At 37.2% G+C, this 26,059-nt stretch overlaps 1 protein-coding gene across 2 annotated transcripts in view; it reads right to left on the reverse strand.

Annotated features, from left to right (window-relative positions):
- The window catches only part of TDRD3 (tudor domain containing 3), a 204,196-nt gene that overhangs the window by 69,429 nt on the left and 108,708 nt on the right, over positions 1 to 26,059 (reverse strand). For both annotated transcript variants that reach the window (XM_043892527.1, XM_043892526.1), the window contains 3 exons: positions 9,329 to 9,469; positions 5,089 to 5,245; positions 4,204 to 4,329 (listed from right to left, as the gene is read on the reverse strand). In XM_043892527.1, coding sequence (XP_043748462.1) covers positions 4,204 to 4,329; positions 5,089 to 5,245; positions 9,329 to 9,469 — 424 coding nt within the window. The remainder of the gene's footprint in view (positions 1 to 4,203; positions 4,330 to 5,088; positions 5,246 to 9,328; positions 9,470 to 26,059) is intronic.

Genomic DNA, 26,059 nt, shown 5'->3' on the forward strand with positions numbered 1-26,059 from the left:
AAGAGTCTTCTCCAATACCAAAGTTCAAAAGCATCAATTCTTCAGTGCTCAGCTTTCTTCATAGCCCAACTCTCACATCCATCCACGACTACTGGAAAAATCATAGCCTTGAGTAGAGGGACCTTTGCTGACAAAGTAATGTTTCTGCTTTTAATATGCTGTCTAGGTTGGTCATAGCTTTTCTTCTGAGGAACAAGTGTCTTTCAATTTCGTGTCTGCAATCACCATCTACAGTGATTTTGGAGCCCAAAAAATAAAGTCAGTCACAGTTTCCATTGTTCCCCCATCTATGTGCCATCAAGTGATAGGACTGGATGCCATGATCTTAGTTTTCTGAATGTTGAGCTTTAAGCCAACTTTTTCACTCTCCTCTTTCACTTTCATCAAGAGACTCTTCAGTTCTTCTTCACTTTCTGCCATAAGTGTGGTGTCATCTGCATATCTGAGGTTATTGATATTTCTCCTGGCAATCTTGATGTCAGTTTGTGCCTCATCCAGTACAGTGTTTCTCATGATGTACTCTGCATATAAGTTAAATAAGCAGGGTGACAATATATAGCCTTGACATACTCCTTTCCCTATTTGGAACCAGTCTATTGTTCCATGTCCAGTTCTAACTGTTGTTCAATATCTGACCTGCATACAGATTTCTCAGGAGGCAGGTCAGGTGGTCTGGTATTTCCAACTCTTTAAGAACTTTTCACAGTTTGTGTGCTCCACATAGTCAAAGGTTTTGGCATAGTCAATAAAGCAGAAGTAGATGTTTTTCTGAAACTCTCTTGCTTTTTTGATGATCCAACTGATGTTGACAATTTGATCTCTGGTTCCTCTGCCTTTTCCATATCCAGCTTGAACATCTGGAAGTTCACAGTTCACATACTTGGAGAATTTTGAGCACTACTTTACTAGCATGTGAGGTGAGTGGAATTGTGTAGCAGTTTGAACATTCTTCTGACATTGCCTTTCTTTGCGGTTGGAATGAAAACTGACATTTTCCAGTCCTGTGGCCACTGCTGAGTTTTCCAAATTTGCTGGCATATTGAGTGCAGCACTTTCACAGCATTATCTTTTAGGATTTGAAATAGCTCAAATGGAATTCCATCACCTCCACTAGCTTTGTTCACAGTGATGAACAAAGGCCCACTTGACTTCACATTCCATAATGTCTGGCTCTAGATGGGTGATCACACCATTGTGGTTATCTGGGTCATGAAGATCTTTTTTGTATAGTTCGTCCATAATCTTGCCACCTCTTCTTAATATCTTGTGCTTCTGTTAGGTCCATACCATTTCTGTCCTTTATTGTGCCCATCTTTGCATGAAATGTTCCTTTGGTATCTCTAATTTTTTTGAAGAGATCTCTAGTCTTTCCCATTCTATTGCTTTTCCTCTATTTTTTTGCATTGATCACTGAGAAATGTTTTCTTATCTCTCCTTGCTATTCTTTGGAATTCTATATTCAAATGGGTATATCTTTCCTTTTCTCCCTTGCCTTTAGCTTCTCTTCTTTTCTCAGCTATTTTTAAGGCCTCCTCAGACAATCATTTTGCCTTTTTGCATTTCTTTTTATTGGGGTTTTCTTGATCACTGCCTCCTGTACAATGTCATGAACCTCCATCCATAGTTCTTCAGGCACTCTACCAGATCTAATCCTTTGAATCTATTTGTCACTTCCACTGTATAACTGTAAGGGATTTGATATGGTGGAAACCAATAGAATATTATAAAGCAATTATCCTCCAATTAAAAATAAATAAACTTAAAAAACAAACAAACAAACAAAAATCTTTTAGGACAAAGTCCTCCTGGTCTGTCTGCAGCCTACCACTTCTATCTGTAGCCTTCTGTTTCCACCTCTCCCATAACCTCCGAATCATAGGAACCAACGTTCTTGATGCTGCCAAGCCTGACCATTCAGCGTTCCCTACATTTAGGATATCCTTCCCTCAATACTCCCTCTTTAACCTGTCTATATGCCACCCACTCTAGGAAGCCTCTGCCCATCTCTCATCTTGGTTTGCTGGCCTCTCCATACAATATTCTAGGAAAGAATAAAAATTTGCTTCGCTGAGAATAGTGGTTATCAAGTAGGACAGACAACTCTAATGTAAGTTGGAGGGGGTAATTTCCAGCATTAGGATGATCAACGGAAAATGTGAATTTTGATAAAATTTAAGAATCTGTACAAATATTGGAAATACCTAATTTTTGAATTTGGGGATTTATAAAGGTTATAGGTTATATTCATTGTGAAAATCAAGGGTATGAAATACCATTATAATGTCCATTTCTTTCTCACATTCCACATTCCTCTGTAACATGTTAATAACAACAAAGCAAATACAAAACAGTCCACTATAACAATATCCAATATTAACATATGTTCATAAATATCTGTCCCCTCAGAAATAAGTCTAACACTGATGCTCAGTTTTCAGTGTATTATTCATGTCAAGTATCTTAATTAACTTCAATACCTTTTCCCAAGTGGAATGCTTACATTACTAAATTTTGTTGGTATAGGATGTATTCTGTGAGAACTGAAGGATAACAGACACACAGATCACAGTTGAATTACTATTCTCAGTCTCAACTTCATTATGAGTTAGAAGAGACTCTAGGAGTCAGAAGCAAATAAATGTAGGGAAGTGTTAGTCACTCAGTCGTGTCCGACTCCGCGACCCCATGGACTGCAGCCCACCAGGCTCCTCTGTCCATGAGATTTTCCAGGCAAGGGTACTGGAGTGGATTGCCATTTCCTTCTCCAGGGGATCTTACCAACCCAGGGATCAAACCTGGATCTCCTGCACTGCAGGCAGATTATTTACCGACTGAGCTACAAGGAAAGCCCAAAATGTAGGGAAACAGAAGGATAAAAGGAAATCAAAGAAGCTCTGATTGGGATAGTATAAAGGGAATTTGGGACAAAAATATCTATAAGTCAGAGAGATTTTAAGAAGCAACAGAGGCTCTCCTGCTAACCTTGTAGACACAAACATGTGAACTGCTAGAGATGGGGTCAAGTGGCAAGGACCTGAGGATCTCTAGGAGCTGAAAGCACTATCCAGGAAATATTAAATGAAAAAGCAGTATTAAATGAGAAAGCAATATATGTCAATCCTATATCCACAAGTAAGTGAATTTTGCTAACTACCATGAGCCTGTAAGAGGACCGCAAACCTCAGAGAAGATCACAGGCTCAGCTAAAATCTTGATTTCAGTATGTGAGACCTTGATCAGAGATTTCAACTAAGCTACACTTAGACTCCTGAACCATAGAAACTATGAGATAACATATTTGCAATGTTTTAAGCTATTAAACTTTTGGTATTTTGTGAAATAGCATTAGAAAATGAATTCATCATGCTTTAAAAAGGAAGCAAAAAGAAAAAAGGAAATACTGATCTTACATGTGTCTACTTACAAATCATCTACATTCTACATCCAACATTTGTTTTTCAGACAATGCATTATCTTTTCTTTGCACCCTAATGAGAAATTCCATTTTCATGAAATTTGTACATTAAAAATTTATTATAAAAGCATTTTATCTTTGAGCTTAAATTTAATTCAAAATATATCTGAAAGAGAAAATTAACCCTAAAAATAATTTCTCTAAATCTTTGGGATCATATATTAAAATCTTTTAATTCTAGTAAATCTTTATCATATTCCATGCTTAAAAATAAACATTTAACATAATTATATCTCTTCCAGTATTATGTTAATCACTAAAATACATCATACTAAGAAATATACCACAATGTGAGAACATACTCACTCACTGTGCTCATTTAATCCTAACCCCAATCACACATTTTCATACAGTGTGTTAATATGTAGAGAAAAAAGAGGCTAATTTCAGAATCAAAAAAGTCATATGAAATTACATAATAATGATATTAATAATTTATCCAAAATAACAATCTGTTTTCATAGCTAATCTTGTCAGTTAGTAAACTGGGATAAAGAATTTGATGATATTGTCCACCATACAGATAAAGGGCAAAATAAGCTTCAATGATATCAGAATGCAACAATTAAAATTTTATTCTGTGCTTTTGTCAAACAGGAAGTTTGTGATTAAATAAATTTACAAAACTCAGAATATATGTTTATATTGTCAGTATATTATACTTTTTTTATATAATTCCAAACAAAGTTTGGTGCTTTAAACAGAAATCTACTTTAAGTTTAGCCTACCTTCCACACTCAAAGTCCCCATTTTAGACTCCAAGAAGTCGAATAACGTGCTTGGCGCTGATGGCCTTGCATTTCCTAGCTCTTCTTCATCTTCAGGTCGTATTCGGCCCCGGCCTTTCCCTTTACCTGAAGACGTGAAATAAGACACATACAGTATACATGCAAAACAAAAGGGGAATATACACTGAAATATGATCAGCAGACATCTTAAGTAAAACCTCATACACGTATTTCTTTTCATATTTTTCTGTATGACCTATATCCTTTATAGCAAAAATGTTTTTAAATGACTATACTAACTAGCACCTTTAATCTTCTAAATGGCCTATCTGGAAATTTGTTCATGTAAATTGTGTTTGAAGGAAATAAATCATTTTTATGATTTTTCTTTAACCACTTTTTTTAGTTGAAATACAGTTGCTTTACAATGTTGTGGTAATCTCTGCTATACAGCAAATACTTATTTTTTTAAAAGAAGATATGGTTAGGACTTGAAAAATCACATGATATGCTTGACCATACAGTAATTTAAAAATAACACTAAATAAAAGTCATGTTCCTGTTAATTATTAAATGTTTGTAGACTATTTAGTCAGTTATAAAAGTGGCCTAGTGGTAGAAATAGATTAAGTAGAGCCAGTTATTTTATATTTTATTACTCAAGACCTTGTTTTATTAGACCTACTTTATTTTATATAAAGATGAAGACTATGAGACTAAGAATAACCTATATGTCTCTGGTTCCAAAACGGTTGCTACCTCCACTTACCATAAAGCTAAATGAAGTTACAGACTTCACAGCAACAAAACCCAGTTTTTGTCAACAACATACATTTCTCTGAAAAGCAAACAATATTGTCTGGCATATTGATTAAAGAATTATACCTCTCAAAGGTGGACCTGTAACAGGTTTCTGTTTATTGCTGTTAAGAAGTACATTCAGTGCTGCTTCTAAGTTGTTGCCATTATCCATGAGAGCTTGCCTTGATGCTTCTTTACTAAAGCCCATTTCTGTTATATGTCTCAGAGCCTTCTCATCCACCTATAAGCAACAAAGTAAAGTTATGCCAACAGCCAATAAACAAGCAAAGTATAAGTTCTTAAATATATACTGTTTTTTAACCAAAAATTACATCTGATGTTTATGGGAAAATGTGATATTAATATATTATTTGCTTGCTGTTTTTTCATACCAATAGTCAAGAAAAGATCTGTGATATGCAAGGCTGTGCCTTGAGTACTTTCTTTGAACCATTACAAATGCAAAACAAACAAACAAAAAAAGAAACTTTATGATATGTCACTATAAAGCTTTTAAAAAAAAACAGGCAGTGAAAACTACCTAATGAAAAATTGTCATGGTTAATACTTCTCTGTCCTAAGGAAATACAGTTTATATAGCACCTCTCAAAAAATACAAAGTATAAAAAGAAGCTAACAAAATGGTACCATCTCAGTAGCTTGGTTTTTTTTCCTACTCTCTATTGTTTCAATATTCTGCTTTATATTTATAAGCAATACTATCTATGAAGCTTTGACAGCCTACACCTCAAATTTAAAAAATCTACTTTACAAGTGTCAGAATCCCATATCTTGAAAAATCTGGACCTGAGTAGAATTAAAGGACTGTTTAAGTAACATAAACATATCCCATGAAGACATTTATCAAACCATAACCAGCTGAGAAATACACAACTAACTTTTGTACTTTTATGAGTTGAGATGGATAGGCTTTAAGATAGTATTTAAGACAGCATGCATGTTGCTGACATCTACACTCATACCCACGTAGGCATTGATAAAAGCACAGGACTTTAAAAAAAAAAAAAAAACAAAAAACCTGTTTTTAAAACTCTGACTTCTTTAAAAACTCTGATTTTGTGAATTCAAAACACAAAATCCTTTTTAAACATAGTAATAGCTATTAATAGGTCAGAGTTACATATAAGAGAAATTTTACATCCCTGCTGTAGATATCCTAAAGTAAATGTAAAAAGGCCTGGACATTAAAACTATAATCCACCCTTCTTATTCAAAACTTATCTAAATGTGAAAAAAAAATCCTTCCAAAGGCTTTCCCTCTCCCAATTATTTCACAAGTAAATATCTAATTAAGAATACTGTCTCTTATATAGAATTTAACCAAAAAACACTCTTAAGAATCAATTCATATCCAACCTTGGTATAACTTATTCTACCTTTCTTGTTAACCTGAATTGCAGTTAACCAAATTCTCATTCAAAGTGCTGGCAGGTCCATGCTCTGACAGCTTTAGGAAAAAACCTTCCTTGCCTCTTCTAGTCTGTGTTGTTTACTGGCAATCTTTGGCTTTCATTAGTTTATAGATGCATCATTCCAGTCACACAGCCATCTTCTCACTGTGCATCTTCATGTCAACTTTTCTCTGTGTCTAAATCTCCCCTCTTTACAGGTTAAACTAGTGTCATCTTGGCTTAGGGCCCATCCTAACGACCTCTTTTTAACTTGGTATCTCTGTAAAGATTCTATTTACAAAGAAAAGCAGTCACATTTTAAGGTACTGGTGCTCAAGACTTCAATCTATCTTGTTAGGTGGTAGGTTGGGTTGGGATGATGGATGGGACACAATTCAACCTATAAAATCATTTATTGTCAAAAATATTTTAAAGAAACTATCCACTGACATCCCAATCAAGTCTTTTTTTCAGTTGCTGAAAATAAAGAACTGAAAACCATACAACAGGCAAAAGCACTAGGTACCTGGTCATCAGAATTTCAAACTGTCCTTTTGATTAGTCTCCTTCATTCTTAAATGACAGTTTTTATGAATAGAATTATAGATGAAGAGTATTCCTTTCAGTACATTCAATGTCTCACCCCACTGCTTCCTTGCCTTCATAGTTTTTAATGAAAAATTGGCCATTTATTGAGGATCCCTTCTATTTGATGAGTTACTTCTCTCTCATCGCTTTCAAGATATCCTGTCTCTACCTTTCAACAACTAGATTATGTGTCTTGGTGTGTCTCTGCATTTAGCCTATAGGAGACCATTGAGCTTCTCAGATTTGTAGATGTCATCAAATTTGGTAATGAGGGGGGGGGGCATTAGTTCTTCAAATATTTTTTCTATCCCTTTTTCTTTTCAACTGAGACTCCTGTAATGTATATACTGGTATATTTCATGGTGCCTCATTGATCCCGTAGGCTCTATTTTTCTTCATTCTTCCCTCTTTCTCATCTTAGACTGGGTAATTTCAATTGCCCTCTATTAAAGCTCAGTAATTCTTTCTTCTGCTTGCTCTTGTCTGATGCTGAACCTAAGAAAAATTTTTATTTCCACTACTGTACTTTCTAGTTCAAGAAATCCTATTTTCTTTTTTTATAATTTACCTTTATTGATATATCCTTATATATCGTCCATATATTGTTCTCTTGATTTCTTTTAGCTCTTTGCCAATGGTTCCCTTCAGACCTGTATTTCTAAGACAGTTAATTTAAGGTCTTTTTTTTTAATAAGTTCAATGCCTGGGTTTCTTCAGGGATAGTTTCTTTCAATTTCTTTCTTTTCCCTATGAATGGGTCATACTTTCTGTTTTTTGGTATGCTCTATAATTTTCTGCTGAGAACTGAAAATTCTGAATACTGTACTGGTGGCAATTTTGGAAATCAAATTCTCCCTCCTCCTCAGAGATTGGTGGTGTTACTTGATGAAGACTGCAGTTTTAAGTTTGTTTAGTAACTGTTCCAAACCTTTTTGGTAAGGATTATATTCTTTGTGATCTGTGATCACTGGAGTCTTTGTTCCATTATCTCCGTAATCAGCCAGTGACCAGCCTCTTTCTTCATCCATCACCACTCTGTATGCTGCAAGAGTTTGACTTGACTCCAAAGTTGTAAAATAGTTGTTTCAGACGTTTGTCAGCTTAATAGCTGTTTTGGTGGAGGAGACAATTCCTGGAACTTTCCATTTTGCCATCTTTGTGATATCACTCCCTTCTTATGCTTTTAATCCTCAAAACAATCCCAAACTGTTGGTCTTTAGTGTTCTATGGCAAGACATTCCCAGAAAACGGTTCTCAATGCACTTAAGTTAAAGCACTTCTTGAGTAAGAGACAGTGTCTTTTTCAACTTGCTATATCCACTCGAACCTGAAAACTGACTTTTTTTTACAATGAGATGGTCATGTATTCAAGGAAGCAATAGTCTACCTCTGTTATAAACCCATTCTCCTTAGCTAGTGATTGATTTAGGAATGGACACATAACCTAGTTCTAGTCAATGAATCATAGATGGAATTTACCAGAGATTTCCAAAATTATTTTCTTATCTGATAAAACACCCACACACAGAGAAATGTCCCCTTTCATTCCTGCCTTTGAACTTTCTTCATGAAGATTAACACACAGAGAACCCTATAACCCAGAGAAGAAAGCCAAGAAACTAGAGCGATGCGTACCAGAGTTCCAACATTGTTATATTGCTTAATTTGCCAATCTTTACAACCATCCAGCTCCAGATTTCTTGTTGTATGAGATGACAAACCCTCTTATTTAAGCTAATCTTAGAACTCTCTAGACAAAATCACCCAAAGTCATTCAAGCTCGAAAGGTAGAGGAAAATGAATTCCTGTCAGTTCCCTTATATCTGAAGACACTGTGGCATACCCAGCAACATCTGACTTCCCATTTATCTTAAAAATCTAGTAATATTTTGCAATTGAGTCTATAATATACATCTACTGTTTCAATATTTTCCACAAATAACAAAACAAAATGACTTCAGACAAAATCTGAGAAAAGATGTGGGAAAGGAGACGAAAGGACAGATAACTATGTTTTTGATGCATCATCTTTTAGAAAATAATTTCCATTGAATGTTTTTTGTGTAATTTGATGACTTTTTATCAGTCCACTCCAAAAGACATCATTCACACATTAGAAAGTTAAGTAAATTTTACTTAAGTAAATTATTTTTCAAATAATCCAAATTTTCCATGAATTAAATGGAATCCTTAATGAAAGTCTTCTTAGACTTGTGACACTGTCTATAATATACTCAAAAAGTTAGTGGTGGTTCTGAGAATTTAAAAACAACACTATTGAAGAAAAAAAGATGCAAACTTTGTGGTTGGTTCTTCAGTCTTACCAGTTCTCTATAGACACCTTCATGTTTTCCCTCTGATTTGTTTGCCTTTTCTTTCTGTAAAATTTCCCTATTTCGGTTACCAGCAGCACTCATGTTGAGATTACTTCTAGCACCACCACCGCCGCCTCCAAATGTCTTGGTCTTCAGATAAGAAAAAGACAAAATAAATATAAATAAACAGAATTTTAAAAAGCTTTAAAGTCTAAGTTATGACTAAAAACATCTAGTAAAACTGAAGTACTTAAGTTTCCTAATTATGTTTAACAGGAAAAAAGTGAAATGCTAACTAATTCTTTCTAAACATCTACTAGTCATAACCTCCTCTTTCCACAAGTCCAGGTGAGGGAATTAAAAAAATTATATGATTATAATTTTTATATCTTCAAGGAAAATCATTAGAATAAACTTAAGTAGACAGCAATATAGAAAATAATACAAGTATTATGGAGATGAGATGTCAAAAATTATTCCAGTAAAATACTTGACTGATATAATGATACACATGTTACAAGTCCAGCTACATGTCAAGGCTTTCTTTAGCAAGGCACCAAACCTATTTAGGAATCAGTTACATTACACCCATGATCCAGTAACAGGAATAATATTCTATATTCTATAATCGAAGAATGTAAACAAATAATACAAATTTTAATACTGGATTAAAAGTCTAATTACTGATTTATTATCTATATTAATTGCATAGTATGCTGTATCTTGGGGGCTTCCCAGATGACACAAGTGGCAAAGAATCAGCTTGCCAGTGCAGGAGAGGCAGGGAAAACCCCTGGGTCGGGAGGACCCCCTGGAGGAGGAAACGGCAACCCACTCCAGTATTTCTTGCCTGGGAAATCCCATGGACAGAGGAGCCTGGCAGGCCACAGTTCATGGGGTTACAAAGAGACAGACATGACTGAGCATGCATACACTGCGCCATGCTACACCTTATCAACCATGTATAAAACTTTTGTAGTCCTAGTTCTTATTTTGTCTGACTTATTTGAATATTTCTTTGTGTAATGAAATCTGATCTCATTTCTGTTTTATCAAAACCACTGTGGAAACATTAGAACACTGGTTTAGAAAGATACAAATTCATGATTGAAAAGCACCTCATGGTTGTTATTTGTACAATATCAAATTATGCTTCTGGTTATATAATATCTTTATAGTTTTCTAAAAAACCTAATAAAAGCAGAAGCCAACACTTGATTATTATTAGGGTAACTAGTAATAGTCTTAAAGTGTCTTACAATGACTACAATAAGAAAACATTTCAGATATACATTTAAATAAGACTGAGAAATTTATTTGAATCATATGAAAATATAAAGAAACAGAACCTGAAAAACAGAAAAATGATGTAATATGATCATCAATGGACAACACGTTAAATATCTCTATAAGGTAGTTGATACATCACAATATTTAAATTTAACTCAAATCAAAATTAAAACCACATCTTCAGAGATTCATTATTGGATTCATTCAAATTTTGTTACCTGCAATCCAGCAAAAAAAAAAAAAAAACATTTGAAATGTCTTGATAGTCATTATTTATGCAACGATAAGGAAAAATATGAGTTTATATTAATGTGATACAAAGTTTATCAGACTGAGAAACAATGTAGTATATGTAAGAATAGAGGCTTCAGTTCAGTTCAGTTGCTCAGTTGTGTCCGACTCTTTGCAACCCCATGGACTGCAGGACACCAGGCTTCCATGTCCATCATTAACCCCCAGAGCTTGCTCAAACTCATGTCCATTGAGTTGGTGATGCCATCCAACCATCTCATCCTCTGTCGCCCCTTCTCCTCCTGCCTTCAATCTTTCCCAGCATCAGGGTCTTTTCCAATGAGTCAGGTCATTGCATCACGTGGCCAAAGTACTGGAGTTTCAGCTTCAGCATCAGTCCTTCCAATGAACATTCAGGACTGATTTCCTTTAGGATGGACGAGTTGGACCTCCTTGTAGTCCAAGGGACTCTCAAGAGTCTTCTCCAACACCACAGTTCAAAAGCATCAATTCTTCGGCACTCAGCTTTCTTTATAGTCCAACTCTCACATCCATACACGACTAATGGAAAAACCATAGCGCTGACTAGATGGACCTTTGTCGGCAAAGTAATGTCTCTGCTTTTAACATGCTGTCTAGGTTGGTCATAGCTTTTCTTCCAGGGAGCAAGTGTCTTTTAATTTCATGGCTGCAATCACCATCTGCAGTGATTTTGGAGCCCCCCAAAATAAAGTCTCTCATTGTTTCCACTGTTTCCCCATCCATTTGCCATGAAGTGATGGGACCAGATGCCATGATCTTCGTTTTTTGAATATTGAGTTTTAAGCCAACTTTTTCACTCTCCTCTTTCACTTTCATTAAGAGGCTCTTCAGTTGCTCTTCACTTTCTGCCATAAGGGTGGTGTCATCTGCATATCTGAAGTTATTGATATTTCTCCCAGCAATCTTGATTCCAGCTTGTGCTTCATCCAGCCTGGCATTTTGCTTGATGTACTCTGCATATAAGTTAAATAAGCAGGGCGACAATATATAGCCTTAACGTACTCCTTTCCCAATTTGGAAGCAGTTCATTGTTCCATGTTCGGTTTTAACTGTTGCTTCTTGACCTGCATACAGGTTTCTCAAGAAGCAGGGAAGGTGGTCTGATATTCTATTTCTTTCAGAATTTTCAGCAGTTTGTTGTGATCTAGAGTCATAGACTTTGGTATAATCAATAAAGCAGAAGTAGATGTTTTTCTGTAATTGTCTTGCTTTTTCTATGATCCAGAGGATGTTGGTAATTTGATCTCTGGTTCCTCTGCCTTTTTAAAATCCATCTTGAACATCTGGAAGTTCACAGTTCACGTACTGTTGAAGCCTGGCTTGGAGAATTTTGAGCATTACTTTGCTAGCGTGTGAGATGAGTGCAATTGTGCAGAAGTTTGAACATTCTTTGGCATTGCCCTTCTTTGGGAGTGTAATGAAAACTGACCTTTTCCAGTCCTGTGGCCACTGCTGAGTTTTCCAAATTTGCTGGCATGTTGAATGCAGCACTTTCACAACATCATCTTTTAGGATTTGAAATAGCTCAAATGGAATTCCATCGCCTCCACTAGCTTGTTCGTAGTGATGCTTCCTAAGGCCCACTTGACTTCATATTCCAGGATGTCTGGCTCTAGTGAGTGATCACACCATCGTGGTTACCTGGGTCATGAAGATCTTTTTTGTATTCTTCTTTGTACTCTTGCCACCTCTTCTTAATATCTTCTGCTTCTGTTAGGTCCATACCATTTCTGTCTTTTATCTGCCCATCTTTGAATGAAATGTTCCCTTGGTATCTCTAATTTTCTTGAAGAGACCTCTAGTCTCTGCCATTCTATTGTTTTCCTCTATTTAAATCTCTGCTGAGCCACTTCCTAGTTCCAGCCCTCAGGCAAGTCACTTAACTTCTACTTTCCATAAGCTCTGGGTTTCTCATCCTTAAAACAGGAATAAGAGAATTTCCTGCTGGTCCAGTGGTTAAGTCTGCACGCTTCCACTCCACAAAGTACAGATCTGATTCCTTGTCAGGAACTAAGATCCCACATGTCACACTGCACTGTCAACAAAAAACCAACCTCATTGGGATAATGGGAGGGTTAAATAACATCATCACATCAAGTAATGAATTCAGTAACTGGCACATGGTAAACACTCATAACAGAAAGATGGCAACATTACTGTTTTAATATAATAGAACAGAGTTACCTGAAAAGTCTGAAGCCTGACCTGTTCCAAATTAAATGTATTTCCAGAATTTAAATTCTGTAACTCCAAAAGTGCCTTTTCTTTTGGTGCCAGTGAAATAGTTCCATCTTCTGGAGACATTTCTTTATTATTTTCTTTCCATTTTATGGATTAAGGAACAAGATAAACAGCATTTTCAGAACTGCTTTTCATTGCTGTAAAATAGTTGTTCCTCACTAAACATACAACTATCTAAAGACATCACAACATAAACATTACCCATAAGGTAACTGATGTGAATCAGGCATCTGTGAGACCATCATGACCATGAAACCTAAGTGGGCCTTCATGCGGCCTAGCAATCGTAGTACATTCTCCTAGGCCATTCACCTCCCAATCTTCCCAACCACTATTTCACATGTCTCCTAGCTCCTCAAACTTCAAACATCTTCTCCCTCATTGTGACTGTATGACCATGCTTACTACCTCACTGGAAAAACTAAAATAATCATTAAAGAACTTACATAGATTTTTACCACATCAACCCACTCACTGATATCTGTACATCTATAGTTTATCTTACCACCATCTATACAGAATGTGAAGAGAATGAACGACTTCCCTAACTCTACATTAATTTTCAAGCCACATCTTACAGAATGTTTAACAGACCTTGATAAATTCAATACATCACACTCCATGATATGATTTCTGTATTCTCTTGTTTAATTCCTATCTTACTGGTCACACCTTGGCTGGTTCAACTTCTTTCATTCAACTGGTAAGGTTAAAATGCTAAAGGGTTTATTCCTTATCCTCTTCCCTTCCCTTCAGCTCCCATTCCCTTGAGGATCACATGTGACCTCATGATTTTAAATATCATTCATATGCATTTCACTCTCAAATGCATACATCCATCCCAAACCTCACCCTTTACCTTACTGTCTCACTGCCTATTAGACATTGCCAGGTGGATGCCTGAAAGGCACCTCAGTGTTAACACGTTCAAAACAAAACACCCTGTTCAAACCCTGTCATTTCCAATTCAAAGTAAGCAACTTTAACCTGCTAATTTTTCAGTGCAAAATCCTTGAAGTCTTTTGTAACACCTCTTCTCGCAAGCTCTGTATTTAATCTCTCAGAAACTCTGATGGTTGTATTTTTCAAAATAGCTGAATCTGAACAGTTCACGCTACCTATTACAGCTGCCATCACTACCAAAACTTTTTCTCCCCCTGGACTATTTCAATAATTCCCTAACTTGTATGATTCCCATCTTCCCTTTCTGAACACAACAGCCAGAATTAGGCTTTCTAAATGTAGGTCAGCTGATGTATTGATGTGCTGACAACCCTCCAAAGGCTCCTCATTTCCTTCTGACTGTCTTTAAGATGGCTTACAGGGCCCTACATAAGCTAACCTCCATTATCACTCCTGATTTTATATTCTAGAATTTGTCCCTCTGTCTTCTCTGCTTCTACTGGTCACAGTGCTATTCCTTCAACATAAACTCCTGCTTTAGAGCCTTTGCAGCGGCTTTTCCTTCTCCCTGGAACACTCTTCTCAGATAACCATGTCACTAATTCTTACCTCCTTCAATTTTTGACACAAATTTCACCATCTTGAAGCCTAATCAAATTTCTCTATTTAAGGCTGAAATTTGCAATTTACTTATTTAGTATGTTTCTATTATTTATTGTCCTTACTAGAATATAAACTATATAAGAATTTCAAAGAATTCTCAATTTCTGACCATCCTATTTTATTTTTATCTTTTTTATTTCCACAGACCAGTAATTTATTTTAAATTTGAATAATTTCTAATTCCACAAACAAAACTACTGAAGAACAGCAATATTTTGCTTGAATTCTTTCTTCTGTACACTCAGTGATCCAAAACACCACAATATCCAACATACACAAACCTCAGGGAAGGGTTAGTAAATACACACAGATTGGAATCACAGTGCTCTGCTCCTGAATGGAATGGTCCCACAGAAAAAGCACTGGATACAGCACAACATAAGGGCGCCTGTTACATATGAAGTGAGCAGAAACACACTAGTGTCTTCTATGTGCATCATGAGGAAACCTGCATAGGTTAGAGGGCCTTTTATGCTCACTTAAAAGTCAGCCAAGTTGTCTGTAATGCATTTTTCAAACAATTTGGACAGCACTGCGATCCCATGTAGTACATGCTCATTTGTGTTGTCTTTGTTGACACTGAAAATCTTGCATGGTCATATACGAGTGTTTTGGCTTCAGCTTTTCTTTGAATAAAAGAGATTTAAATGCACTTAAACAATACATATTGCAAGCTGTTCACATACACTAAATTTAGGAGATTCGATTAATTTGAGTTTTTTTTTCCTTTAAACACTACAGACTGCAAATCAGGTTCTTCACAACAGATTGAGTATTAAGTAGTTCTTCAAGGAATGAGGTAGGAAGAAGAAAAGCCCAAGTGAATAAAACATTGAAACTATTCCCCGTTGAAAATAAATTCTACAATGATGCAGAATGTGAAATAAGCTTTTAACATAAGTGATCTGAGTTTATAGTTAGAAACAAAAAGTAGTCCTTCATGAAATAAAGGTTAAGAGAACATGCGCCTGTTTTTCCCGTTATAAACTGAGAAGTGGGTAGAGACGATGTTTCGGTACGAAAACAGGTGACTACAGATCAGCTTTCCATCTCACATGCCGTACCCAAAGCCAGGCTGTGGCTGCCCGTAGGGTGGTGCAGAGTAACCACAAGCGAAAGCTGCCTGTGGAGGGATTGCAACACTGCGTCCTGCTGTCAGCATCAACTGGGGCTGACCATAAACAATAGGTTGCGTTGCTGTAGCTTGTTCTTCCTTTTCTCAGTGATTCTGAAGCATCTAACTCTTTGTCAAGTATTCCTTCATGACTTGGATGAAATACAGCATGGCAAAAGCCATAATATTGTGCCTCCATGCAATTTCCAGGATAACATCTGGCCTTAAAAGATCAAAACCAGCAAAGAGACACACTCCAGAGCACTCTCTTCTTTCTTCCTGCAAAACCCACTGTAGGAGCTCTTCAGCCAATTCAGTATCTTCAGATTCAGAGGCATACTGCATTGTGTCCGTGTACAGGCTATCTTTCTCACACAGCTCCACGCTGTTTCCAGCGATTATTGCCTTTGAAGAGGTAAGCAGCGATCCTTCTGAACTCAGTGACTTCATGCTTTTCCAAATGCTGCCCCTCTCCTCTCCTCTCCCCATGCTCACAAGTCTCTCTGTCTGCTTTTCCATTACTGCCCTGTAAATAAATTCTTCAGTACCATTTTTCTAGAAGCCGTTTATATGTGTTAGAATATAATATTTATCTTTCTCTTTCTGACCTACTTCACTCTGTATTATAGGCTCTAGATTCATCCACCTCATCAGAACTGACTCAAATCTGTTCCTTTTGATGGCTGAGTAATATTCCATTGTGGATATGTACCAAAACTTCTTTATCCATTCATCCGTCGATGGACATCCAGGTTGCTTCCATTTTCCAGCTATTGTAAATAGTGCTGCAATGAACAATGGGATACATTTGTCCTTTTCAATTTTGGTTTCCTCAGGGTATATGCCTAGGAGTAGGATTGCTGGGTCATATGGTGGTTTTATTCCTAGTTTTTAAAGGAATATCCATACCATCTTCCATAGTGGCTATATCAATTTACAGTCCCACCAGCAGTGCAAGAGGGCTCCCTTTTCTCCACACCCTCTCTAGCATTTATTGTTTGTAGACTTTTTGATGATGGTGATTCTGGCTGGTGAGAGGTAGTTTGATTTGCATTTCTCTAATGAGTGATGCTAAGCATCTTTTCATGTGTTTGTTAGCCATCTGTATGTCTTCCTTGGAAAAATGTCTGTTTAGGTCTTTTCCCCACTTTTTGATTGGCTTGTTTTTTCTATTGAGTTGTATGAGCTGCTTGTATATCTTTGAAATTAATCCTTTGTCAGTTGTTTCAGTTGCTATTATTTTCTCCCATTCTGAGGGTTGTCTTTTCACCTGGCTTATAGTTTCCTTTGCTGTGCAAAAGCTTTTAAGTTTAATCAGGTCCCACTTGTATACTTTTGTTTTTACTTCCATTACTCTAGGGAAGTGGGTCATAGAGGATCTTGTTTTGATTTATGTCATCAAGTGTTCTGCCTATGTTTTCCTCTGAGAGTTTTATAGTTTCTGGTCTTATATTTAGGTCTTTAATTCATTTTGAGTTTATCTTTGTGCATGGTGTTAGGAAGTGTTTTAATTTCATTCTTTTACATGGAGCTGTACAGTCTTCAGAGCACCATTTATTGAAGAGGTTGTCTTTGCCCCATTGTATATTCTTGCCTCCTTTGTTGAAATTAAGGTACCCATAGGTGCATGGGTTTATTTCTGGGCTTCCTATCTTGTTCCATTGGTCAATATTTCTGTTTTTGTGCCAGTACCATGCTGTCTTAATGACTGTAGCTTTGTAGTATAGTCTGAAGTTGTGAAGGTTGATTCCTCCAACTCCATTCTTCTTTTTCAAGACTGCTTTGGCAATTCAGGGTCTTTTGTGTTTCCATATGAATTGTGGAATTTTTTGTTCTAGTTCTGTGAAAAATGCCATTGGCAATTTGATAGGGATTGCACTGAATCTGTAGATTGTGTTTGGTAGTATAGTCATTCTTTCTACCCAGGAACATGGAATCTCTCCTTATCTGTTTATTTTGTCTTTGATTTCTTTCATCAGGAACTGATGATTCTTTCTACCCAGGAACGTGGACTCTCTCTGTTTGTCTTTGATTTCTTTCATCAGTGTCTTATAATTTTCTGTGTACAGCTCTTTTGTCTCCTTAGGTAAGTTTATTCCTAGATATTTAATTCCTTTTGTTGCAATGGTGAATGGGATTGATTCCTTAATTTCTCTTTCTGATTTTTCATTGTTAGTATATAGAAATGCAAGTGATTTTTGTGTATTGATTTTGTATCCTGCAACACTGCTCAATTCACTGATTAGCCCTAGTAATTTTCTGATACTATCTTTAGGGTTTTCTGTGTACAGTATCATGTCATCTGCAAACAGTGAGAGCTTTACTTCTTTTCCGATCTAGATTCCTTTTATTTCTTTTTCTTCTCTGACTGCTATAGGTAGGACTTCCAGAACCATGTTGAATAATAGTGGGGAAAGTGGGCACCCTTGTCTTGTTCCTGATCTTAGGGGGAATGCTTTCAGTTTTTCACAATTGAAAACAATGTTAGCTGTAGGCTTATCATGTATGGCCTTTACTATGTTGAGGTAGGTTCCTTCTATGCCCATTTTTTGAAGAGTTTTAATCATAAATGGGTGCTGAATTTTGTCAAAGGCTTTTTCTGCATCCACTGAGATTATCATATGGTTTTTATCTTTCAGTTTGTTAATATGGTGTATCACATTGATTGATTTGCATATATTGAACAATCTTTGCATCCCTGGAATAAATCCAACTTGATCATGGTATATGAGCTTTTTAATGTGTTGCTGAATTCTGTTTGCTAAAATTTTGCCAAGGAATTTTGCATGTATGTTCATCAGTGATATTGGCCTGTAGTTTTCTTTTTTTATGTCGTCCTTGTTGGTACCAGGGTGATGGTGGCCTTGTAGAATGAGTTTGGAAATGTTCCTTCCTCTGCAATTTTTTGAAAGAGTTTTAGAAGGATAGGCATTAGGTCTTCTTGAAATGTTTGACACAATTGTCCTGTGAAGCCATCTGGTCCTGGGCTTTTGCTTCTTGGGAGATTTTTGATCACAGCTTTAATTTCAGTGCTTATAATTGGGTTGTTCATAATTTTTATTTCTTCTTGGTTCAGTCTTGGAAGATTGAACTTTTCTAAGAATCTGTCCATTTCTTCCAGATTATCCATTTTATTGCCATATAGTTGTTCAAAATAGTCTCTTATAATCCTTTGTATTTCTACATTGTCTAACATTTCTGGATTGTTGTAACCGCTCCTTTTTCATTTCTAATTTTGTTGATTTGGTTCTTCTCTCTTTTTTTTCTTGATGAGTCTGGCTAAAGACTTGTCAATTTTGTTTATCTTCTCAAAGAACCAGCTTTTAGTTTTATTAATCTTTACTACTGTTTCTTTCATTTCTTTTTCATTTATTTCTGCTCAGATCTTTATGATTTCTTTCCTTCTACTAATTTTGGGGGGCGGGGGTTGTTCTTCTTTTTCCAGTTGTTTTAGGTATAAATTTAGGTTGTCTTTTCGATGTCTTTCTTATTTCTTGAGGTAGGATTGTATTGCTATAAACTTCCCTCTTAGAACTGCTTTAGCTGCATATCATAGGTTTGAGTTGTCATGTTTTCATTGTCATTTGTTTCTAGAAATTTTTTGATTTCCCTTTTGATTTCTTCAGTAACCTGTTGGTTAATTAGAAACGTGTTGTTTAATCTCCATGTGTTTGTGTTTCTTACAGTTTTTTGCCTTGTAATTGATAACTAGTCTCATAGTGTTGTGGTCAGAAAAGATGCTTGATACAAATTCAATTTTCTTAAATTTACTGAGGTTTGATTTGTGACCCAAGAAGTGGTATATCCTGGAGAATGTTCCATGTGCACTTGAGAAGAAGATGTATTCTGCATTGGAATGGAATGTCCTGAAGATATCAATGAGATTCATCTCATCTAATGTATCATTTAAGACTTGTGTTTCCTTATTTTGTTAAGATGATCTGCCCATTGGTGTCAGTGGGGTGTTAACGTCTCCTATTATTATTGTGTTACCGTCAGTTTCTCCTTTTATGTCTGTTAGTGTTTGTCTTATGTATTGAGGTGCTCCTATGATGGGTGCATAGATATTTGCAATTGTTATGTCTTACTCTTGGACTGATACCTTGATCATTACGTAGTGTCCTTCCTTATGTCTTGTAATATCCTTTATTTTAAGGTCTGTTTTGTCTGATATGAGGATTGCTACTCCAGCTTTCTTTTGCTTCCCATTTGCATGGAATATATTTTTCAATCCTCTTACTTTCAGTCTTTATGTGTCCTTAGGTCTGAAGTGCGTTTCTTGTAAACAGCATATATATGGGTCTTATTTCTGTATCTGTTCAGCCAGTCTGAGTCTCTTGGTTGGCGCATTTAATCCATTTACATTCAAAGTAATTATTGATATATATGTTCCTATTGCCATTTTCTCAATTGTTTGGGGTTGGTTTTGTAGATCTTTTTTCTTCTCTTGTATTTCTTGACTATATAAGTCGGTTTAACATTTGTTGTAAAGCTGGTTTGGTGGTACTGAATTCTCTTAACTTCTGCTTGTCTGAAAAGTTTTTTATTGCTCCATTAATTTTGAATGAGACCCTTTCTGGGTACAGTAATCATGGTTGTAGATTTTTTCCTTTCAGTACTTTAAATATATCCTGCCATTCCCTTCTGGCCTGTAGAGTTTCTACTGAGAGATCAGCGTAGGTGTTTCCCTTGTATGTTACTTGTTGCTTCTCCCTTGTTGCTTTTAATATTTTGTGTTTATCTTTGCTAGTTTGATTCGTATGTGTCTTGGTGTGTTTCTCCTTGGTTTTATCCTCTATTGGACTCTTTGTGCCTCTTGGACTTAATTGACCATCTCCTTTACCATGTTTGGGAAACTTTCAACTACAATCTCTTCAAAAATTTTCTCATACCCTTTCTTTTTCTCTTCTTATTCTGGGACCCTTGTAACTCAAATATTGGTGCATTTGATATTGTTTCAGAGGTCTCTAGACCATCCTCAGTTCTTTTCATTCTTTTTACTTTATTCTGCTCTTCAGAAGTTATTTCCAACACTTTATCATCCAGTTCACTGATTTGGTCTTCTGCTTCAGATATTCTGGTACTGATTCCTTCTAGAGTATTTTTAATTTCAGTAATTGTGTTGTTTGTCTCTGTATGCTAATTCTTTAATACTTCTAGGTCTTTGTTAATTAATTCTTGCATTTTCTCCATTTTGTTTTCAAGGTTTTTGATCATCTTTACTATCATTATTCTGAATTCTTTTTCAGGTAGTTTGCCTATTTCCTCTTCATTTATTTGGACTTCTGTGTTTCTAGTTTGTTACTTCATTTGTGTAGTATTTCTCTGCCTTTTTATTTTTATTTTTTTAACTTATTGTGTTTGAGATCTCCTTTTCCCAGGCTTCAAGGTTGAATTCTTTCTTCCTTTTGGTTTCTGCCCTCCTACGGCTGGTCCAGTATTTGTGAAAGCTTCCTATAGGGTGATATTTGTGGTGAGTTTTTGTTTGTTTGTTTTTCCTCTGATGGGCAAAGCTGAGTGAGGTGGTAATTCTGTCTGCTGATGATTGGGTTTGTATTTTTGTTTTATTTGTTGTTTAGATTAGGCATCCTGCACAGGTGCTACCGGTGTTTGGGTGATGCCAGGTCTTGTATTCAAGTGGTTTCCTTTGTGTGAGTTCTCACTGTTTGATACTCCCTAGGGTTAGTTCTCTGGTAGTCTAGGGTTTTGGAGTCAGTGCTCCCACTCCAAAGTCTCAAGGCTTGATCTCTGGTCAGGAACGAAGATTCTACAAGTGGTTTGTTATGGCATTAAGTGAGATTAAAACAAATATCCAAAAACGAGAAACCAAATATGAATCCCAGACAAATGGCAATTACAAAATCAGACAAATAATAATTTAAAAAATGGAATATACTCATATACATATACACCCATGAGCAAAGTCAATACAGTCCAACAAAAATAAAGTACAACTGTTGACCTAGTGAACAAAGGAAATAAAAATTATATTTACCAGGTAAGAACAAAACTAACTAAAGCACAAACTGGAAAACAAAACTAAAGCAAGGCACCAAGTGGGGAATAAAGCAATGAAAACAAAACTAACAAATATGTTGAGAGGAAAGGAAAGAAAGAAAAGAAAGAAAGAATAGATATGCAAAGTTAAATAAAGGTAGATTAAGAAGATTTATATATATTAAAGACTAACTGCAAGGCAAAAAGAACAGTAGGAAAGGCAAACAAAGGAATAAATGTAGAAAGAATATAATAGGTTTAAAAAAATTAAAATTATAAAAAAGAGAAAAAAAAAAACAGAAGAAGAAAGAAAAAGGGGGGGAAAAAAGAGGAAAATTCCATAGAACTGCAAAAGTCCAATAAAGAGGCAGAGGTTTATCACAACAGTAAAAAATGTGACTGAGGGGAAAAAAAAAGCTCAAAAGCTTAATTAGATTTCACAGTGCCCATAAAATTGACAACTGCAACAGAGGGGCAAAAAGAAGGGAAAAAAAGAGAAAAAAATCCAAAAGAATCTACAAAACAAGTCAAAACACAAGAAAAATAAATATTTGTCTTGAATCACTGCTCAAGAGTTCTTTCCCTTGCTGGGAGTCGCAGTCCACCTCACCTCCCTAGCATGCCTTCCAACACTCTGCTGATCTCTGGACCTACTGTGGGGGCAGCTCAGATTCTAATCTGGTCCTACTCCTGTATGTTCTTGCTTGCAATGCACAGCTATCAGAACTAGTGATTTCTTTTGTGGGAGCTCTCAATGAGCTTTTATAAAGACACAGAGTCTGCCTAGCTAATCGTGTGGATTTAATGCACAGCTTGTACAGCTGGTGGGAAGGTTTTGGGTCTTTTTCCTTAACCACACTGCCCCTGGGTTTCAACTGTGGTTTTATTTTCATCCGTACATGTGGGTCATCCACTGGGGTTTGCTTCAGAGGACTTGGGTTTGCCCCTATGAGGGTCAAGTGTGGAGATGATGCAGCTGCTTGGGTCGCAGGGGTCTGGCAGCACCAGGTATTTAGGAGAGCTGGCAGCTAGGGCAGCAGGAAATACAGTACTCTAGAAGGATATGGCAACCAGTATTGGCCAATACGCTCCAGTATTCTTGGCTGGAGAACCCCCCCACTCCCTGACAGAGAAGCCTGGCAGGCCAGTCTACAGGGTCACAAAGAGCCCAGACACGACTGAAGCGACCCTGCATGCACAGACGCAAGATGTTTTTTGCCTGTGGCAGCTCTGCCCGTGACAGGTGGGCGTGAAGGTGGCTCAGCTGCTTGGCTTTCAGGGACCCTGGCGGCGCTAAGTGTGCAGGGACACGGACTGCCTCTGCCGCAGGAGGTATGGCCCGATCAGAGTCTTTTTTCGAGCCTCTTGTAGCTGGTGATCAGTAGGCCTCTTTGGCCAGTCTTTTTCTGTAGCTCCACCTGTTCAGGCACCTAGAGGGCTCCCTTGCCTGGGGTTCTTCTCTGTCACTCGGCATGTCAGGCACATAGAGGGGCCTCCCGGGCTGGGGTCTTACTCTGTAAATCAGTGTGCCAGGCACTTCAAGTGGCACCCTGGGTCAGGCACTACTCTATAGTTTGGCACATCAGGCACTTAAAGGGCACCCTGGATGGGGTCCTACTCTGTAGTTCAGGGCATCAGGTATTTGATGGGCCAGCCTCTCCATTGTTCAGCTGCCAATGGTGGAGTGTGGAGAGAGAGGCTATGGTGATGGCTGCAGCCCCTACGCATGACTCAGCCGTATCCCTTGCTTCCATGGCTGCCTGGCTTTCCTCCACAGGCATGTCCCACCACAATCTCCTCCCTCCTATCTCCTCAATCCGTCTCTCTGCAGTCAACAGCAACCCTTACCCTGGCTGCTCCACTATCCCTAGACTCCATCTCCCAGCAGCTGAGCCTTCCAGGGGACCTGCATCCCTGTCTGGGGTATGTGTGGCTGCGGCAAGGACTGTCTGATTCTCATTCCACTTAGGCTGCCACAGATCAGCTTCCTCACTCTCAGCCCTAAATGTTTCTCCTCTGCCTCAGACAATTGCCCTGATGTGGGGATCGGACCCCTGCTTCAGTTCCCCCTCCTGCCGAGGGCAGGTCCAGTCCTACTAACACTCCTGTTTTTCCCCCTGGTTCCTTCGTCCTACCGAGTTTTGTGTGGTCCTATATATTCTTTTCCGCTGGTCAGGTGCTCCTGTCTGCTCTCAGCTGGCGCTCTGTGTGCACTTCTGTGTCTGAAGGTGTGTTCCTGATGTGTCCACGGAGAGAGATGTACTCCACGTCCACCCATTCCTCTGCCGTCTTGTACTCCTCCTCTGACCATCCTATTTTCAACTGCACGCCCCCCCCAACTCCCCTCACCAACCAACACCTTCCTAACTGCCCATCCTACTTTACTTTTGCCCATGGCACTTATCAACTTTTAACCTACCATATAATTTACATACTTATTACTATGCCAGTCTGTTTAACTTACTAAAAGGTAAGCTTGATAAAGGCAGAAATCTTTTGTATATTTAGTCATTGTTTAAACCAAGGCATTTAAGATACTTCCTGGCATATTACAAGTTCTCAAAAAAATATTTGTTGAATGAAGGACTAAAGGAAGAAAGGAATGAAAAACATCACTTGATCATCTGCAGTAGATTTCACCAAATCCACATTAAGTAGTTAAATAGATGAACATAAAATATCTTTCCAGGTAAATTACACTGTTATATAATTTTGCTTTTTAGACACTCATTAAATATGAATTTGTATGTGTATAGTCATCTGTATAGAAAGATATATAGACACAGATATAATCTTCTACTGTAATACATGTAGGTTAGCCCCAGAATTGTCACTGGGTAACCTTGGGCATGTTCTTATAGTTTTGAGCCTCCAATCAACTCTTACATATAAACTGAAAAGTTGAAATTCTGCTTTAGAAAACTATGATTCTTTACTTACAAATACTTATGGGAAAATAAAATGTGATCAATTATGACTTTAAAAAATGAAGCCTATTACCATATATTAGCTAGAGTCCAGTAAATAGACATCAAACAAAATTTTGGAAAGAAAGTTTGTCTGAGAAATATGTAAATCAAAATAATACCTTTGCTACAATCATTAAGAAACTGATATATTCCCAATATCCTCTTCTGAAACTCCATAATTTTAACAGTTTTGGGGAAAGGAAGAAATACATTTTATGCTAACTGGATAAAATGAATTAATTTCAGAGATATTAAAATGATTTTTAAACATGCCTTAGAGAAAACACTGAGGAATAGCAATAGTCACATTTATCGAAGGCTTTTAGGAAAAGAGTGAGGAGAGCATGGCAACCACTCCAGTGTTCTTGCCTGGAGAACCCCATGGTCCCTGGCGTCACAGAGTCAGACACGACTGAGGGACGAAGCACAGCACAGCAAAGGAATCCTGAGCCTGGAGCTGCCGTCTACAGGGTCGCACAGAAGTGACGTAACAACCTAACACTGTAACTGAGGCTGTGAAGCTACAACTAGGGATCTCAGCTCCTCTGCATCATTCCAGCACTGTTCCTTAGTTAGGATATGGCTGTGACCTTATGCTTGCGATGCCTGACTTCTACCCTAGTTCAACATTAGCTTAGCTTGCTGAATGAAGAAAACTGTTGGTGCTCACTGAGACTAAAGATTAGTTAGCTGTTCTATAAACCTCACCCTTGTTCCTTATTCTCCAGAAATAGTTAACCAAAGATTTATGACTTAGATAATGTTCCAATCACAAGTGAGACTTGATAGCTACTTGGAATTGTGTGATCAAGACAATCATCTCTGAAAATAGAAGACAGCCCCCTCCCTATGAGCACCGTAGCCCTTTCCTCTTTCCCCTATGTAATCTCCAAGCAAAACCTGGCAAGTTGGGAGCTGGCTTTTTGGAACATACTCCCACCTTTCTCTTCAGAATTTTCAGCCTCCTCAATAAAGCCATATTTCCTTTTAACCAACACTCTCAGTATTGGATTCTTGAATGATAAGCAGCTGAACAGGAATTCGGTAACAACATCATGACCTGTGCCATGTAGTATCCTAAGTGTTTTAAATATTAGCAATTTTAATTCTTACAGTAAACATATGAAGTAGGTACTACTGCTATTGTCTTTCATAGATAAATAAAACATGGTACAAAATGTAAGTGATCTATCCAAGTTCTCAGAAGCATATGCTTCGAGGCTGCCTGATTCCAGAGCTTGTGCTCTTGTCCCACTGCTATCACCTTCTCACAGATAAAGAGCACGGCAA

Source organism: Cervus elaphus, chromosome 30 (assembly GCF_910594005.1).
Source record: "Cervus elaphus chromosome 30, mCerEla1.1, whole genome shotgun sequence".
NCBI classification, from domain to species: Eukaryota; Metazoa; Chordata; class Mammalia; order Artiodactyla; family Cervidae; genus Cervus; species Cervus elaphus.